The following is a 17,698-nucleotide window of genomic DNA, read 5'->3' as shown; positions in this document are numbered from 1 at the left end:
TTAAATGGCTACACAAAAATTCACCAATTTTGGTAAGTCTTTTTTTCAATGCACGCTGATCTGACAGCTGTCACATACAATCTAACAAAATTGTTTCAAATAAAGTTAAAGACAACCAAGTGCTACTAGATCCATCTTATAGAAAAAACTGAACGAAACTTTTGGCCCACCCACTATAGTGGTCTTCTACTAGCAGAATTTGAAAATTACATCTTTTCAGCTGTATTCTAAACAAAAATAATTAAAAATCAACTCAAATAATTTAGAATAAGTGCTTTATTTTAATTCCCACAAAAACTGAAACTATCATTTACATCAGTTGCAACAGCAATAAAAATTAGAAGTCAATTTGTTTCTTGAAAACACTTTTTATAAGCATAAAACAAAAGTAAAAGACACAAAAAGGTACTCCTTTTAAACTGAAGATAATCTGATTACTTGTGACATACACACCTGCAGATGTACAAACAGCAAATGCATTCAAAACAGTGCAAGATTTAACTAATTTAGAACAGTATTCCAACCAATCCCAACTCAGTTTTCAATTACTTGTGCAGGTTTATATAGTCACAAAAAGTAAATCTCTTCTAATATGTAACTGGCTAATGCCAATTCAGAACACTCCATACCAACACAACAATAACTATGGAAATCATGAGGTATGACTAACGGGGAAAAAGGCAAAACCCAACGTCCAAAGTGCATATACTTCAATATAACTGCAATATATTTCTACTTTTGTAAAAATAAAAAAAGTTTTCTTTAAACTATAAATCTAAAAGAAAAGCAAATGTATCATTTCACATTCTTTTTCTGAATTTAAAAAACATATACATAATTGTCCTTTGTTTTTGATAAGTTCAAATATGAATTGACAGTGGGGTCATTGGATTCTTTAAGAAATCTCTATAGAATAGATGACTATAACATACTATATCTTCTTTAAGAAGTATGAGCTGAAATGTTAGGCATTCCTTGTGTTGTTTTTGTATATATTTAAGGAATGCTGTTCTTATAAACAATGGCTTTGAAAACGGAATATATTATTTCAAATATATATTTGAGACCAAAATATATTACTAGAGGATCTCTATAAAAGGTTACCAAAATTATACTTATTCGTGAAATCAGGGAAAACGTTTTTAGAATTTATCTTTCTAGAAAAAAATGCTGCCATTTTTCTTCCTTTTTCTTTTTTCTGATTATCACAATTAAACATCAGAGGATTTCCCCCAATAAATACTGACGTAAATGTTGATTTCAAGGGCAAACAACTTTCATAAGAGTCTATTTCTCAGGCAGTTCACCATGTGTTGAGACTGAGGCAGCACTGTTCTGGTGTGAATTGTCATTGGACTGCTGTGAAGTATTCCTTCTGGGAGAGTTTGTTAGGACCCGAAGCTGATTGTCAGGTATAGGCTTAGCAGCACTCGGTGACTTTGTAGAGAAATCAGATGGAAGTCTGTGATGATTACTCGCCTCACCAGAAGTAGATGAATGTCTTTTTCTTCCAAATTCCTCACCTATAGGGGGCTGCAAATTATGAAAGACAACATAGTAATGATTTTACTATTTTTTTCCTCCCTTCAAAATCTAAGGCCAGACTTTTCTAACAGAGGGAAACTATGCCGGCACTTCAGTAGATTTTACTAGTATAATGAAAACTTAACAGCAATTTAAGGTGTTAAACTTAAATTTCCTCATCAGTCAATTCTTTCATTCAACATGTTTATTAAGCTACTCCTATGTTTTAGGGCTTGAACTAAATAGTAGGGCATAAGCATAAGGCTGGGGTCATTGTCTCTGGGAAAATGTTTCAGAGAGGCCATTTTCCTTCTTTATGAAACTTCTGTCAGTTGCAAAGCATTTATAACTCTAACCTCTTTCTTCTCCAAACTTCCACAGTATTTAAAATGCAAACAGTCATACTTAACAGCACTGATACAGGAAAACATGATACAAATTTAAAAGCAGAGGTCTGAATTCTTGGCTTCTGTTCAGATAGGGCAAAAATCACTAGTATTATAAAGCAGGGACATCTTGTGACAGAACTGGCTGGAACACTCTAGAAACATAGCTTTTTTTTTTTTTTTTTTTAATTTTTGGCCATGCTGCAAGGCATGAGGGATCTTGGTTCCCTGAGCAGGGATCGAATCTGTGCCCCTTGCTTTGGGAAGTGTGGAGTCTTAACCACTGGACCGCCAGGGAAGTCTGAAACACAGCTCTTTAATTCCAGAGATGGAGGCACTTCTATTAACTCCATCCCTGGGCTATCAAATCTATTTACACAAAACTACAAAAGACAAACTAATTACAATACTAAGCAGAGATGAACCTAGCCTTCCTTTCACCTCTCTCTTTTCTGCTCTTTTTGATTCTTCTTTCCTTATTTCTCTCTTCTCTTCTTTCTCCTTTTCCTTTATCTTATTATGTTCATCCACTTCTTTTCTTAAAATGTTTTCCTTTTCGTCTTGAAATCAAATTGTCTAAAGCCTATTCTCCTGTCTCTACACATGCACATAACATTCTTGCCCTAATTTTATTATGGGGGGAACCATAAATCCATGTTACATGAGCACGTGTTATGGAAACTATAGGATACAAATACATAAAAAGTGAAAAATTAAAAAACTGCTAGTGAGAGGACTTCCCTGGTGGTCCAGTGGTAAAGAATCTACCTTAAATGCAGGGGACGCGGGTTCAATTTCTGGTCAGGGAACTGAGATCCCACATGCTGTGGGGCAACTAAGCCCACGTGCCACAACTCCTGAGCTCACGTGCCTCAACTAGAGAGCCTGCGTGCTGCAGACTACAGAGCCCACATGCTCTGGAACCCACACGCCACAACTAGAGCCCACAGGCCCTGGAGCCTGCACAACACAACTAAAGAAGAGAAAACCCACACGCCACAACTAGAGAGAAACCTGTGTGCCACAACGAATATCCCGTGTGCCGTGACTAAGACCCGACGCAGCCAAAAATAAATAAAATAAAATAAAATAAAGAAATAATAAAGAAATCTTTAAAAAAATAAAAATAAATAAAAACTGCTAGTGAGAAATGAGTAACATATCCACATAAAAGTTACTAAATCCATAAAATGTTTATCATGCATATCAAAATTAAAGTGAACTGACCATTGCTCCATAGTTATGTAAGATATTAACATTTAGGGACTCTGGGTAACAGAATATATGGGAATTCACTATACTATTTTTGCACCTCTTTTAAAGTTTGACTTCAAAACTGGGAAGTTAAATTTTCAAAATTAAATTTAAAAACTAAAAATTATACTGGGCTTCCCTGGTGGCACAGTGGTTGAAAGTCCGCCTGCCGATGCAAGGGACACGGGTTTGTGCCTCGGTCTGGGAAGATACCACATGCCGCAGAGCGGCTGGGCCCATAAGCCATGGCCGCTGAGCCTGCGCGTCCGGAGCCTGTGCTCCGCAACGGGAGAGGCCACAGCAGTGAGAGGCCCGCATACCGCAAATAAATAAATAAATAAAAATTATAAAAATAAACTTAAGAAAGTCACTGATAGCTCAAGCATAAGAGTAATAAAAATAATACAGGGGAAAGGACTTAAAACTTACATCAACACGGAAGTCCTCCAACTTCTTAAAGCTACAGAGGTATTCCTGAAGTTTGGGGTCAATAGACTGTGTCTTAGATTGAGAATATTTTAGGTAAGCCCAAAACTTTTCTAATCCATACAGCTGACCTAAAAACAAAGAAGTACATACATGATAAAATATATAGAATCTTTAAAAAATGATTCATATTGGATATGATCCTACCAGCATTAAACCATGTCTTCTATGTACACTTTATCTAGGTCTTGAAGATAAGACATTGTAATGAATAATGACAGTTAACATTTATTGAGCATTTGCCATGTAACATGTATTATTTAAGTGGTTTATTATATATTTAACTAATTTGAACTACATACAACCCTGTAATATAGGTGCTCTTGGGTATATTCCTGATGAGTAAACTGGGCTAACAGGGTTTTGGGGTTTTTTTGTCTGTTTTTCTAACAAGGTTAAGTAACTTACCCATGGCCACAGAGCTACAAAGTAGGGGAAGTGAGATTCAGACTTACGGATCTAGCTCAGAGTCTGCACTGTTACTCACTGTGCTATTCCACCTTTCCAAGCACACTTGCTCATGTTGCATAGAATTTTCATGTAATGGAACATCAGTGAGTAGTCATGTGTGTCAAATGAATAAAGACAAAATACAAATAAGGAAACACTTCAGAGTGGCTATTTTCCAACATCTCACAAGTAAGACCTTCGTACTATATGGTGCTCTATCCTTCATCACAAACCATAATAGTGGCCTGAAAGTCTTAAATAGTCTGCCCTAAAAAAAAAGTTACAAACTCCCTATTTATCGACAGACTCAGATTTACAATTTCCAAATAGAATAAGTTTATTGTTTTATTTTACCAGATTCATAGTCTTTTTTGGTTTCTTCTTGGAAATCCTTAAAAATTTCTTGTCTGAATTTTTTTTCCAGTCCATAACTATAAAACCTGAACAGACATTCTAATCCATACCTGTGGGAAGAAAATAAAAAGTTTACAATAAAATTTTTCCTATGACAATGCAAATAGTCATATTTAACAGCACTGATACAGGAAAACATGACACAAATAATCTCAAACAAAAGTGTTCAAATGTATGTAATTTTTAGTACGCAGATTTTTAGCTGAAGTGGTAATTAGTAATCTACAGCTGGCTTTGCTATTTTTGTTGACTCAGGCATAGCATCTCATGGAGGTATACTGGGAATATGCAAAATAAGAGGCAGCCCTTGGACAACTACACTATGGCTTCTTTGAACAGACACAGGATCTCTCCCTGGTATTTCTGAAGAATTCCCTGGTATCTTCCCCTGGTATTTCAAAAGATTTAGTGACAAACTGGCAATGTTTTAGATTTTTTCCCAAACCAAGGCTTATAATGGTGTGTTAGTACATGGTATTAAATACTCGAACATGATCTCTAGGAAGATAAAGACCATACTCTTGGGCCATAGACTCTAGGTGTGGTTGACCCATTCAACTATAAAGGGACAAACCTAATTAAATGTCTCCTAAGAGAGCCTTCCTGCTTATAAAGTATATTAAATAAAAGATATTTTGCCAAAAGAATTGTATCACTGCATAAATCAGAAAAATTTGTTTCTTCTTACAGCTACCTAAAGAACCTGAGACAAGTTTTGGACAGTGGATCAAGAAACTACATGGGCTCAAGACTTCAACTAATGGTGATGAGCAGAACCCATGAGAGTGGACATGAACAAGGTCAATGGACAGCAGTAAAGGGACCATCCAGCTCATTCAAATAAAGCATGTCGCAATTTAGAAAATCCCTCATGTAGAATCCTTAAGTCATTCTGGGTGCCTCAGTGGAGGGGAGGCTATATTTCTTCTTTCCTGGTATCATAATACTGCCCAACCATTATTCACAGGAAGAAGGGTGTGTGTGTGTGTGTGTGTGTGTGTGTGTGTGTGTGCATGCATGCATATGTCCTTTGTAACCAGCTTATTTAGAAGATAGAGAGTGACAGTCTCTCTGGAAGAATAAACAGGTTTCTTGGTAAGATGGCAAGAGGAATGCAGGACTACCAACCATACACTAACCTGAGCCCTTTCCTTTGGTAGCCATCAATGACACTATTCCTTGAGCTTGTATGACTGAGGCTAAGGGGACTGAGTACTAAAGGAACAACAGTTCAGAATGACAAACCTGTCTTAATACTCCTCTTATGGGATCATATTATATTGATACCAGTGGTTCTCAACCTTGACTACATATGTGAACCATCTAGGAAGCTTTTTAAAAATGCTGATGCCCAGGCTCCACTCCAAACCAATGAAATCATAATCTCTGGGGGTGAAGCCTAGGCTTCTTTCTTTCTTTCTGGAAAGCAGGATTGAGAAATTTTAGGTTTTATCAAGTAAATGACATTTTAGAGGAATGTTAGGATTCTTAGATTTGGTGTAAAGGCCAACTGACTACTACAATATCTGGATTTCTAGTCTTACTTTTTAGGAAACTAATTCCAAAGATCAAAAATATGACATTAATAATACAATCCAAATATGCAGCATAAATGCTGGAGTAAAGAGCAGGGGCAAATGACCAGTCTCTCAGTTGTCATTTACTCATTGACCAATCACTGTGAGACAGCTTAGATGAGTAGAAAACAAAAAGGCTGAGAACCAGAAAGAACTACATTTGAATTCTAGGCTTATAATCATGTCTCTAAAAATGGGGATAATAATATCCTACTTTTCAATAATAGATAATATTTGTAAAACACTTAGACCAGAGCTGGCACATTGCAGATATGTATGTAATTAATGTTACTTCTCTCCTTTCTTCTTGAAACCATCCTACTGCTAATGTTAGTCAATGGATATATTCAGTACTGATCTTCTTCCTAATAAAAGTAACCATTTATTGAGCACTTACTATGTATCAGGTAGTATGTTAAGCTATTATAAACATACACAGAATACCATAGGAATAAAGAAGAGGAACTCCCAATCTAGACTTGGGTATAAATGGGATCAGAAAAGTTATAGAAAGTCCTGAGGAACAAACAGAAATTATTTGCATAAATAGCAAAATATGCTGAGATTAATTATAACAAATGCTTTCAAACTTTTCTAAGTCCAATAGTAAGAAAAATATTTTACCTTGTGACCAAGTCAACACTCACATATATACGTGTGTACATAAAAACATATGTTTTGTAAATAATTAAATTTGTATTTATGTATGAATTGTAAAACATATTAACCTTACTATGTTCAGTGCAGTCTGATATTTTCTATTTTTTTAAGTAAGTCAGAACCACTAAACTGATTTCACAACCCATTAACGGGTAGCAAAACACAGTTTGAATGAGAACATCTAGATCAGCCACTATAAAGAACAGTTTGGAGGTTCCTTAGAAAAATAAACATAGAACTACCATATGATCCAGCAATCCCACTCCTGAGCATGTATCTGGAGAAAATTACAGTTTGAAAATATACATGCACCCCAACGTTCATAGCAGCACTATTTACAATAACCAAGACATGGAAGCAACCTAAATGCCCATCGACAGATGAATGAATAAAGAAGATGTGGAACCTATATACAATGGAATGCTACTCAACCATAAAAAAAGAATGAAATAATGCCATTTGCAGCAACATGGATGGACCTAGAGATTGTCATACGAAGTAAGTCAGACAAAGACAAGTATCATATACATATCATTTATATGTGGAATCTAAAAAGATGATACAAATGAACTTATTTACAAAACAGAAACAGACTCACAGACTTTGAAAACAAACTTATGGTTTGTTTTCCAAAGGGGAAAGGTGAGGGGAGGGATAAATTAGGAGGTTGGGATTAACATATACACACTACTGTAGATAAAATAGATAATTAACAAGGACCTACTAGCACCGGGAACTCTACTCGACCTATATGGGAAAAGAATCTGAAAAAGAATGGATTATATGTATATGTATAACTGAATCACTTTGCTGTACACCTGAAACTAACACAACATTGTAAACCAACTATACCCCAATATAAAATAAAAAATTTTGAAAGAAAGAAATGGCAAATATTGCCTTCAGTGCCAACTCTGATAAACTGGCAGTAGCTATCAAAGCTGTGATAAGAAAGACTATAAATCTGAATTCAAGAATAATATTAAACAATGCTGGGATTGATTTAGAGATGTCAGTAATGGACAGAGAAGAGGGAAAAAGAGGTACACATGCCATTTATCTATCATTCCTGATCAAGATCAAGATTCTAGATGAAAACTAAGTGGGCTTTATTTTTACACAAGTCAGTGCAAATGTATATTTTTTTTTCAAAGAAATTTATTTGCATATCTTGTATTCCTCTTGAAGATCACAATATTGATTAACAGTAGATTCTTATTTGAGCTTTACAAGAGGAATCCATTTTTAGAACCTGAAGAAGGGTAAATTTAGGTAAATATTGAGTGGAAAATTATCTTTTTTCTTCTTCCATCTCATCTTCCTTCCTCCCTTTTCCCAAGAATGAATAGCTTAGCTTGCATGAATCCATTTCATGTTCCTTCTCATCCTCTTTGGTCTGTTCTCAATTCAGCCCTATTGGCACAAATTACCCTGAACATTTCTCATGGACGCAAGATCTAACCTAGACAAAAAGAAGAGTTAGCAAAGCAGAGGGAGGAGGAAGAGAAGAATAAGCAGAGATAAGAATATTTACAGATTGTCTAGAGGCTAGAGAGCTCAGTTCATTTGGAGAACATGTAGTTCAGTACCATGGTTGCTTAGAGGACTACAGTTGACCCTTGAACAACATGCACGTTAGGAGCACCAACCCTCCCACAGTTAAAAATCTGAGTATAACTTAAAAGTTGGCCCTCTGTATAAATATATACATATGTGGTTCCTCCATATCCACAGTTCCTCATCCACAGATTCAAGCAACCATGGATTATGTAGTACTGTAGTATTTACTATTGAAAAAATTCTGCATAATAGTGGACCCATTCAGTTCAAACTGGTATTGTTGAACAGTCAACTGTAGTAGGAAAAAATGAGACTGAACAGGTGCATCAGGATGTATCATGAGAGACCTTATTTTTTCTTGTCTCAAGGAATCTTAACTGGTTTGGCTCTAAGCATGTAACAATTTGGGGATGTATATGCACATCCAAGGGAAATCTGTAATGGTAGGGGCAAGAGAGAGAAAAATCTGTCTTTCAAATTACATTTGGCCTTTGTACCAGCCCCTAACATGGTTCCAAACATGATACCCACAAACTTGTGTAGTCCCCTCCTACATTATACCAGGGTTGCTCTGTGTGAACACTATAATATGGCAGAAGTGATGTCACTTTCAAGTGCAGGTTAAGTAAGACACCGAAGCGTTCATCTTAGAAATTCTCCCCCTTTCTTAGATCATTCACTCTGGGTGAAGTCACATCGTGAAATGTCCTATGGGGAGACCTATGTGCCAAGGTACTGAAGCCTCCTGCCAATATCCAAGTGAATGAGCTTGAAGAAGATCCTCTAGCCTGAGTCAAGTCTTCAGAGACTGCAGCCCTGTCCAATACCTTGACTGCAATCCTATGAGAGAACTGAACCAGAGCCACCCAGCTAAGCTGTTTCTGGAGTCTTAACCCTTAGAAACTATGAACTAATAAATGTCTGTTGTTTTAAGCTTCTGCGTTCTGGGGTAATTTGCTATGCAGCAATAGAAAACTAACACAGTCCTTCTCCCAGTTACCACAGTTCAAAATCAGGCTGCTTCCATACTAGTTTTTAGTATTTTTAAAAAATTCCCTCCAAGTGTAAAAATATGAGAAAATATTTGACCTGTAATTTTCTTTTGCATCTTCCCAAGCAAGTTGTCTAAATTCCTCATACATTGTTTTATTGAAGTGATCTCTGAGGAAAAAGGACCAGAAACGAAAGAGGGTATTCATTTCTTGGGACTGGCCAATTCCCAAGTGTTTTCTCTCTGGAAAAAGTCAAAACAGCAGATGTTTTACACAGCATAAAATAAAGAAAGCTGAAACATATTAATCCCCAATTGGGTTTCTTTTAAACAAAGAACAAATAATCCATTTTCTGACTCACTGCTCAAATTTAAGCATTTGTCAATAGTAACAAGAATATAGTAAGCTTTATTTTCTAATGTGTCTAAGCTACAAAATACATGAATAAAGATATATATAAACACATTTACTTAAGGCAATTATAACAAAGGACTAGTTTAACCTGATATTAAATGTCACAACTTGAATTTTTTAGAATTATGTTTTAATTTTAAAGATAGCTATATAAAGGAAGGCTATATAAGCTATATAAAGGAAGCTATATAAAGGAAGGCTATATAAAGGAAGGCTCTTACCACTTAGGCATCTTCTACGATACTTGTGGTACACTTGTTGGGTAAAGCCATTTTCCTTCAAAAGTTCGTGAGAAGGGTGCTGGAACTTTGGGAATGAATGAGGAGTACATCCATAACTTCCTACTAGTGGTGCACCTTCTGAAGGCGAAGCATTTGAACTGCTGTTTGAGGAGGGGGAAAAAAGCCTTCAAACTGAAATATCAAGAACCAAGTGTTTAAACCGATTTGTACTATTTGTACTATTTGTTTACTGAGAATCTGAGCAGTGGAAAAGGCATTAGTTCCTAAAACTCTCCTAAACTAATGATACACGGATCTACATATGAACTGCTATCTATGTTCAACACATGGGTAAATTCAGAAGTTGATAAAGGACATGGTCATAAATTCTCAAACTAAAACAATAAGTAGAAGCAGATAACTGACTAGATAGCTTACTCTTCTCTTCCAGATACATTATTTAAATTAATAATGTATGTTTACATTTTTGTATGTTTTGTATGTTTACAAAAAAAATGTTTATTTTTTTTTCTTATAGTACTGGGGAAATTTTCAATTTTCATGAGTAATTAGGTTAATGATATAAATTGAATAAGTGGATAAAATCTGGCACAAAGGCAATATTTTCATTATCCTAAAGACATACCTGTAATTCTGTAAATCAATTTTACTTCTGAAATTTCGCCTATATCTATCTTTTCCTTTTCATCTTCACTCTGTTATTCAAATTGAGGCTTTCCTCCTCTTTCACTTGAACTAATTGGTCTCCTTGTTTTTTCAATCTCCCTCCTCTATACTGCCACCAAAATGATCTTCCTAAGACTGCTCTAAATCAGTGGTTCTCAATGTGTGGTCTGTAGATGCTTGGAGGGGTTCCCAAGAACTTTTCAGAAAGTCTGCAAGGTCAAAACTATTTTCACAACAATACTTAGACATTATGTGCCCTCTTCACTGTGTTAACATCTGTACTGATAGTACTAAACAATGGTGTATAAAACTGCTGATGCAAACTGAGTCAGTGGCACCAAACTTTACTTACTAGTGGTTATATTATTCACTGCTATGTACTTGAAAAAAATTTTTTAATGCCAGTTTCACCTTAAGAGTTCCTTGATGAAGCAAAAAAAAAAAAAAATTAACTTTATGAAATCTCAACACTTGAGTACGTCTCATTGTATGTGACAAAATGGGACAGAAGCTTTAGTTTTGCAAAATGAGAACATTCTGGAGATATTTCACAACAACGTGAATATACTTAACACTACTGAACTATACTCCTAAAAATGGCTAAGATGATGAATATTTCATGCTATGTGTTTTTTATAACAATTAGGGGGAGAAAAGCACTTTTGTAGCATATCAAAATATGATGGCTGTTGTTATGAACTAAATGTTTGTTGAATTCCTAACCCCCAATGTGACGGTACTAGGATGTAAGTAAGTCATGACACTAGAGCGCTCATGGGTGGGATAAGTGCCCTTATGAGAGGAGACACAAGAGAGCTTCCTTCTTCTCTCTCTGCTCTCTGCCATGTGAGGATACAACAAGATGGCCATCTGCAAACTAGGAAGCAGGCCCTCACCAGATATGGGATCTGTTGGCACCTTAATCTTGGATCTGTGAGAAATAAATGTTTGTTGTTTAAGCTCCTCAGCCTATGGCATATTTGTTACAGCAGTACTAACTACAACAGTTGTCTTAAAGCACACATGCGATAAAATTGTGAGCCAAACTGTTTTTTTCATGGAATACCATTTTTAATTAGAAGATTAGCCAACAAATTATGGTTATTCAGACTTTGTTTTGTGTCAGACATTTCCTTGAAAATGAACAAAATGAGTCTGTAACGTTCAGGAAAAATTCGAGCTTTCATGCAAAAATAAGAATTTTGGAAACTTTGTATTTGTCACCATGAGCCTAGTAATTCCCACTCATACCTAAACACTTATCTAATGAAATCAGTGCTGGGTTATTTTTTAGGAGTTTGTGTGTGTTATAAAATATATATGATATTTGTAATTTTAGCCATTCTTAAGTGTACTACTCATCAGCATTAAATATTCACAATGTTATATAACTATTACCACTACCTCTACCAAAACCTTCTTTATCATCCCCAACAAAAACTCTATCCATTAAATAATGAATAACCCCTTTCCCTCACCCTGCAGTCCCCAGTAACCTCTATTTTACTTTGTCTTTGACTATTCTAGGTACCTCATATAAGTGGAAACATACTATATTCATACTTCTCAGTCTGCCTTATATCACTAAGCATGTTCTCAAGGTCCATCCATGTTAAAGCTGAAATCAAAATTTCATTCTTTTATATGGTTGAATCATATTCCATTGTATGTATATACCTACTATGTTTATCTAGTCATCTGCTGATGAACTCTAGTGTTGTTTCCACCTTCTGGCTATTATGAATAATGCTGCTATAAACATGGCATAAAAATATCTGTTTAACTCCCTCTTTTCAATTCTTTTGGATATATACCTGGGAGTCAAATAGCTGGGTCATGTGTTAGTTCTGTGTTTTACCATTTTGAGAAAATGCCAAACTGCTTTCTACAATGGCTGCAGCATTTTATATTTCCAAGAGCAATGCACAGGGTTCTAATTTCTCCACATCCACACAAACATTTGCTTTCAGTTTTTTTGATTATACATATCTGTATTAGTCAGCTCAGCTGCCATAACAAGATACCACAGACTGGATGGCTTACACAATAGAAATTTATGTTCTCACAGTTCTGGAGGCTAGAAGTCCAAGATCATAGTGCCAGCAGTGTTGGTTTCTGGGGAGGCCTCTCTTCCTGGCTTACAGAGAACCACCTTCTCATTGTGTCCTCACATGGCCTTTCCTCTGTCTACATGCAGAAAGAGAGAGATCTCTGGTGTCTCTTCCTCTTCTTATAAGGTCAGATTAGGGCCCCATCGTATGGTTTCATTTAACCTTAATTATCTCCTTAAAGGTCCTATCTCAAATACAGTCAAGCAGGGGGGTTAGGGTTTCAGCATATAATTTCAGAGGGACAATTCAGTCCATAACACCATCCTAATGGGTATGAAGAGATATCTCATTGTGGTTTTTGATTTGCATTTCTCTAATGATTAATGATATTGCACACATTTTCATGGGTTTATTGGCCATTTGTATATCTTCTCTGGAGAAATGTCTATTCAAATCCTTTCCCAATTTTTGAATTGGGTTTTTTGGGAGACTTCTATATATGGAATATTAACCCGTTATCAGATATATAATTTGCAAATATTTTCTCCTATTCAGTAGGTTGTCTCTTCACTCTGTAGTTTCCTTTGATACACAAAAGTTCATAATTATGATGAAGTAAAATTTATCAATTTTTCTCTTTTATTGTCTGTGTTTTTGGTGTCATGCTCAAGAAACCACTGTCAAATCTAGGGTCATAAAAATATTCCCCTACATTTTCTTCTAAGAGTTTTACAGTTTTAGCTGTTAAGTTTAGATCTTCGATCCATTTTAATTTTTTGGTATCTGGTATAAAGTATGGATCCCATCCTTTCACACGTTGGATATCCAGTTTTCCCAGCACCATTTGTTAAAAAGATGACCCTCTCTTCACTGAACAGTCTCAGCACCCTTGTAGAAAATAAACTGACCATATATGACAGATTTTATTTCTAGACTCTCTATTCCATTGGTCTATACATCTGTCCTTATGCCAAGACCATATTGTTTTAATTATTGTAGCCTTGTAGTAACTTTCAAAGTTGGGAAGTGTTGGTCCTCCAATTTTATTCTTCTTTTTAAGGTCATTTGGGCTTTTCAGGGCTCCTTGCAATTCCATATAAATTTGAGGATCAGCTTTTCCATTTTTGTGAAAAAGGCTATTGGAATTTTTGTAGGGATTGTGTTGAATCTATAGATCACTTTGGATTGTAATAATGTCTTAACAATGTTAAGTCTTCCTATCCATGAAAATGGATTGTCTTTCCATTTATTTAGGTCTCCTATAATTTTTTCAACAATGTGTTTTGTAGTTTTCAGTGTATAAGTCTTTCACCTCCTTGGTTAGATTTATTCCTAAGTATTTAATTTTTAGACGCTAATGTAAATAGAATTGCTTTCTTAATTTCCTTTTCAAATCATTCAATGCTGCATATAGAAACACAAGCTGATTTATGTGTATTTTGTACAGTGCAACTTTGCCAAATTTGTTTATTAGCTTCAGTTTCTTTCTTGTTGATTCTTTGTAATTTTCTATTTATGGAATCATATTATTTGTGACTAGAGATAGATTTACCTCTTCCTTTCACATTTGATGTCTTTTCTTTCATTTTCTTCTCTATTAGCTCTGGCTAGGACTTCCAGCACAACAGTGAATACCAATGGCAAAAGCATGTATCCCTGTCTTGTTCCTGATCTTAGGGGGACAGCTTTCAGTCTTTCACCATTGAGTATAATGCCAGCCATGGGTTTATCATAAATGCTTTTTTCATGTGAGGAATTTTCCCTCTAATCCTAGTTTTCTAAGAGGTTTTAATCATAAAAGGAAGTTGGATTTTGTCCTTTTCTATGTCAATTGATATGATTATGTAGTTTTTCCCTTAGTTCTATTAATATGATGTATAATGTTGATTTTCAAGTATTGAACCACTCTTGTACTACTGGGATAAATCCCGCTTGCCATGGTGAATAATCATTTTATTATGCTATTGGATTTCATTTGTTAATATTTTGTTGAGGACATATGCATCTATATTCATAGGGATACTGGCATATAATTTTATTTTCTTGTGATATCTTTATCTAGTTTTGGTATTAGGGCAATGCAGGCCTCAGAGAATAAATATTCCCTTCTCTTCAATTTTTTGAAGGAGCCTGAAAAGAGTTAGTGTTAATTCTTCTTCAACTATTTGGTAGAACTTACTAGTGAAGCAATTTGGTCCAGAACTTTCTTTGTTAGGGATTTTTGATTCCTGATTTGATCTCCTTACTTCTTATAGGTGGGTCGAATCTTTTATTTCTTATTGAATCAGTTTAAGTAATTTATATGTTTCAAGGAATTTATGCATTCCTTCTAGGTTATGTAATTTGTTGATATATAGTAATTTGTTCATAGTATTCTCTTAGAATCCCTTCTATCTCTATAAGGTCAGTAGTAATGTCTCCATTTTCACTTCTGATTTTAGTTACTTGTATCTTCTTTCTTTCCCTTGGCAGTCTAGCTAAAGAAAGGCTTGTCAGTTTGTTGATCTTAAAGAACCAACTTTTGATTTCACTGATTTTCTCTACTGTTTTACTCTTCTCTATATTGTTTATTTTTACTCTAATCTTTAATATTTCTTTCCTTCTGCTATCTTTGTTTTTAGTTTGCTCTTCCTTTTTGAATTCCTTAAGGTAAAATGTTAGGCTACTGATTTGTGATTTCTCTTCTTTTTAAATGTGATTTCTCTTCTTTTCTCTTCTTTTTACAGTTATAATTTTCCTGCACCCCATAAGATGTGGTATGCTGTGTTTCCACTTTCATTCATCTCTAAGTACAGTCATCCCTCAGTATTCATGGAGGATTGGTTACAGAACCCTTCATGGATGCAAAACCCATGGATATGGAGGGCCAACTGTAATTTCCATTACAATTTCTTTTTTGACCCATGGGGTACTTAAGAATGTGTTGTTTAATTTCCACATATTTGTGAATTTTCGTTTTCCTTCTGTTAGGGATTTCTAACATCATCCTACTGTGGTCAGAGAAGATACCTTGTGTGACATTTCTTTTAAAATCTACTGAAACTTCTGTTACAGCCTAACATATGGTCTATTGTGGAGAATGTCCCACATGTACTTATGAATTTGTATTCTTCTATTGCTAGGTGAAATATTCTATAAATGTTTGTTAGGTCTAATTGGCTTATTATGTTGCTCAAGTCCTCTATTTTGTTAATCATCTTATGTTGAGTTGATCTATGCATTACTGAAATCAGGGTATTGAAATCTCCAACTATTCTTGTAGAACTATTTATTTCTCCTCTCAATTCTGTCAGTTTTTGCTTCATTTAACTCCCGAGGGGCTGTTATTAGTTACATAAATGTTTATAATGAAACTTCTATTAATATATAATGTCCTTATCTCTTATAATCTTTTCGGATTTAAAGTGTATTTTGTTTGATATTAAAATAGCCACCCCAACTCTCTTAAATTTGCATCTTTTCACTTTCAATCTATTTGTGTCTTTGAATCTAACATGAGCCTCTTGTAGACAGTATATATTTGGATCATGTTTTTAATCCATTTTGCCAATCTCTGCCTTCTGATTGGAAAATGCAATCTATTCATATTTAAAGTAATTACTGGTAAGGAAGGACCTGCCATTTTGTTATTAGTTTTCTATATGCCTTATAGATTTGCTGTCCCTCCTTTCCTCTCTTATTGCCTAACTTTTGTGTTATTTCTTTTCCTTTTGAATAAAATATTTTGATCCCTTCTCATTTCCTTTTAAATATATTCTATAGATATTTTCTTTGTGGTTATCATGAGGATTACACTTAACAAAAACTCTGCTCTTATACACCTCTGTTCCCCACTTTCTCTTACTGATGTCGTAAATTACATCTTTATACACTATATACCCAACAACATAGATTAGTAATTTTTTAATGCATTTGTCTTTTAAATAACATATAAAGTAAAAAATGGAGTTACAAATTAAATTACAACAAAACTCTTACCAAAGTTCTTCCTTTCTTCAGATGGCTTCATGTTACTGTCTAGTGTCCATTCATTTCAAACTGAGGACTATATTTAGCATTTCTTGCTGGGCAGATCTAGTGGTAATGAACTCTTTCAGATTTTTTTTTTTTTTTGGTATAAAGACTTTATCTTTCAGAGAAGTACTAGGGTTATGGCAAATTGCGTGAAAGGTAGAGAGCTCCCTCATACCACCTGCATGCCTTGCTCCCCACACAATAGCTTCCCCCACGATCAACATCCAGCACAACTCCCATCAGAGTGGTACATTTGTTACAACTGACAAACCTACAATGACACGTCATAATCACTCAAAGTCCATAGCTACATTAGTGTTCTCTCTTGGTGTTGGACATTCTACAGGTTTGGACAAATGTAAAATGAGATGTAGCCAACATTAGAGTATCATACACAGTATTTTCACCTCCTGAAAAATCCTGTGTTCCACCTGTTCATCTCTTCCTGCCCCCAACCCCTAGAAACAACAACAGGTCTTTTTATCACCTCCATAGTTTTCCTTTTCCAGAATGTCGAATAGTTGGAATTTGTAGCCTTTTCAGATTGGATGCCTTCACTTAGTAATGTGCATTTAAGGTTCTTCCATGTCTCTTCATGGTTTGATAGCTCATTTCTTTTTTCCACTGAATAATATTCCATTTTCTGAATATACCACAGTTTATCCATTTGCCTACTGAAGGATGTTCTGGCTGCTTCCAAGTTTTTGCAATTATGAATAAAGCTGTTCTAAACATCCATGAGCAGGTTTTTGTGGGGACATAAGTTTTCAGCTCCTTTGGGTAAGTACCAAGGAAGGTGACTGCTAGATTGTATGGTAAGAGTATATTTAGTTTTGTTAGAAACTTCCAAACTGTCTTCCAAGGTGGCTGTGCCATTTTGCATTCCTACCATCAATGAATGAGAGTTCCTGTTACTCCACATTCTCACCAGCATTTATTAGTGTTGTCAGTGTTCTGGAATTTGGCCACTCTAATAGGTATGTAGTAGAATCTCACCGTTGTCTTACT

At 35.1% G+C, this 17,698-nt stretch overlaps 1 protein-coding gene across 1 annotated transcript in view; it reads right to left on the bottom strand.

Moving 5' to 3' along the window:
- Positions 1-264: 264 nt before the first annotated feature.
- LARP1B (La ribonucleoprotein 1B) overlaps positions 265-17,698 on the bottom strand; it is a 112,310-nt gene continuing 94,876 nt past the window's right edge. The window contains 5 exon segments of the mRNA XM_007446260.1: positions 265-1,533; positions 3,594-3,721; positions 4,455-4,564; positions 9,401-9,545; positions 9,939-10,099. Of these exon segments, the coding sequence (XP_007446322.1) occupies positions 1,288-1,533; positions 3,594-3,721; positions 4,455-4,564; positions 9,401-9,545; positions 9,939-10,099 (790 nt within the window). The 3' untranslated portion in view covers positions 265-1,287.

This window comes from Lipotes vexillifer, unplaced genomic scaffold (assembly GCF_000442215.2).
Source record: "Lipotes vexillifer unplaced genomic scaffold, Lipotes_vexillifer_v1.1 scaffold159, whole genome shotgun sequence".
Lineage (NCBI taxonomy): Eukaryota > Metazoa > Chordata > Mammalia > Artiodactyla > Lipotidae > Lipotes > Lipotes vexillifer.
This window is presented reverse-complemented; position numbering and strand designations above follow the sequence as displayed.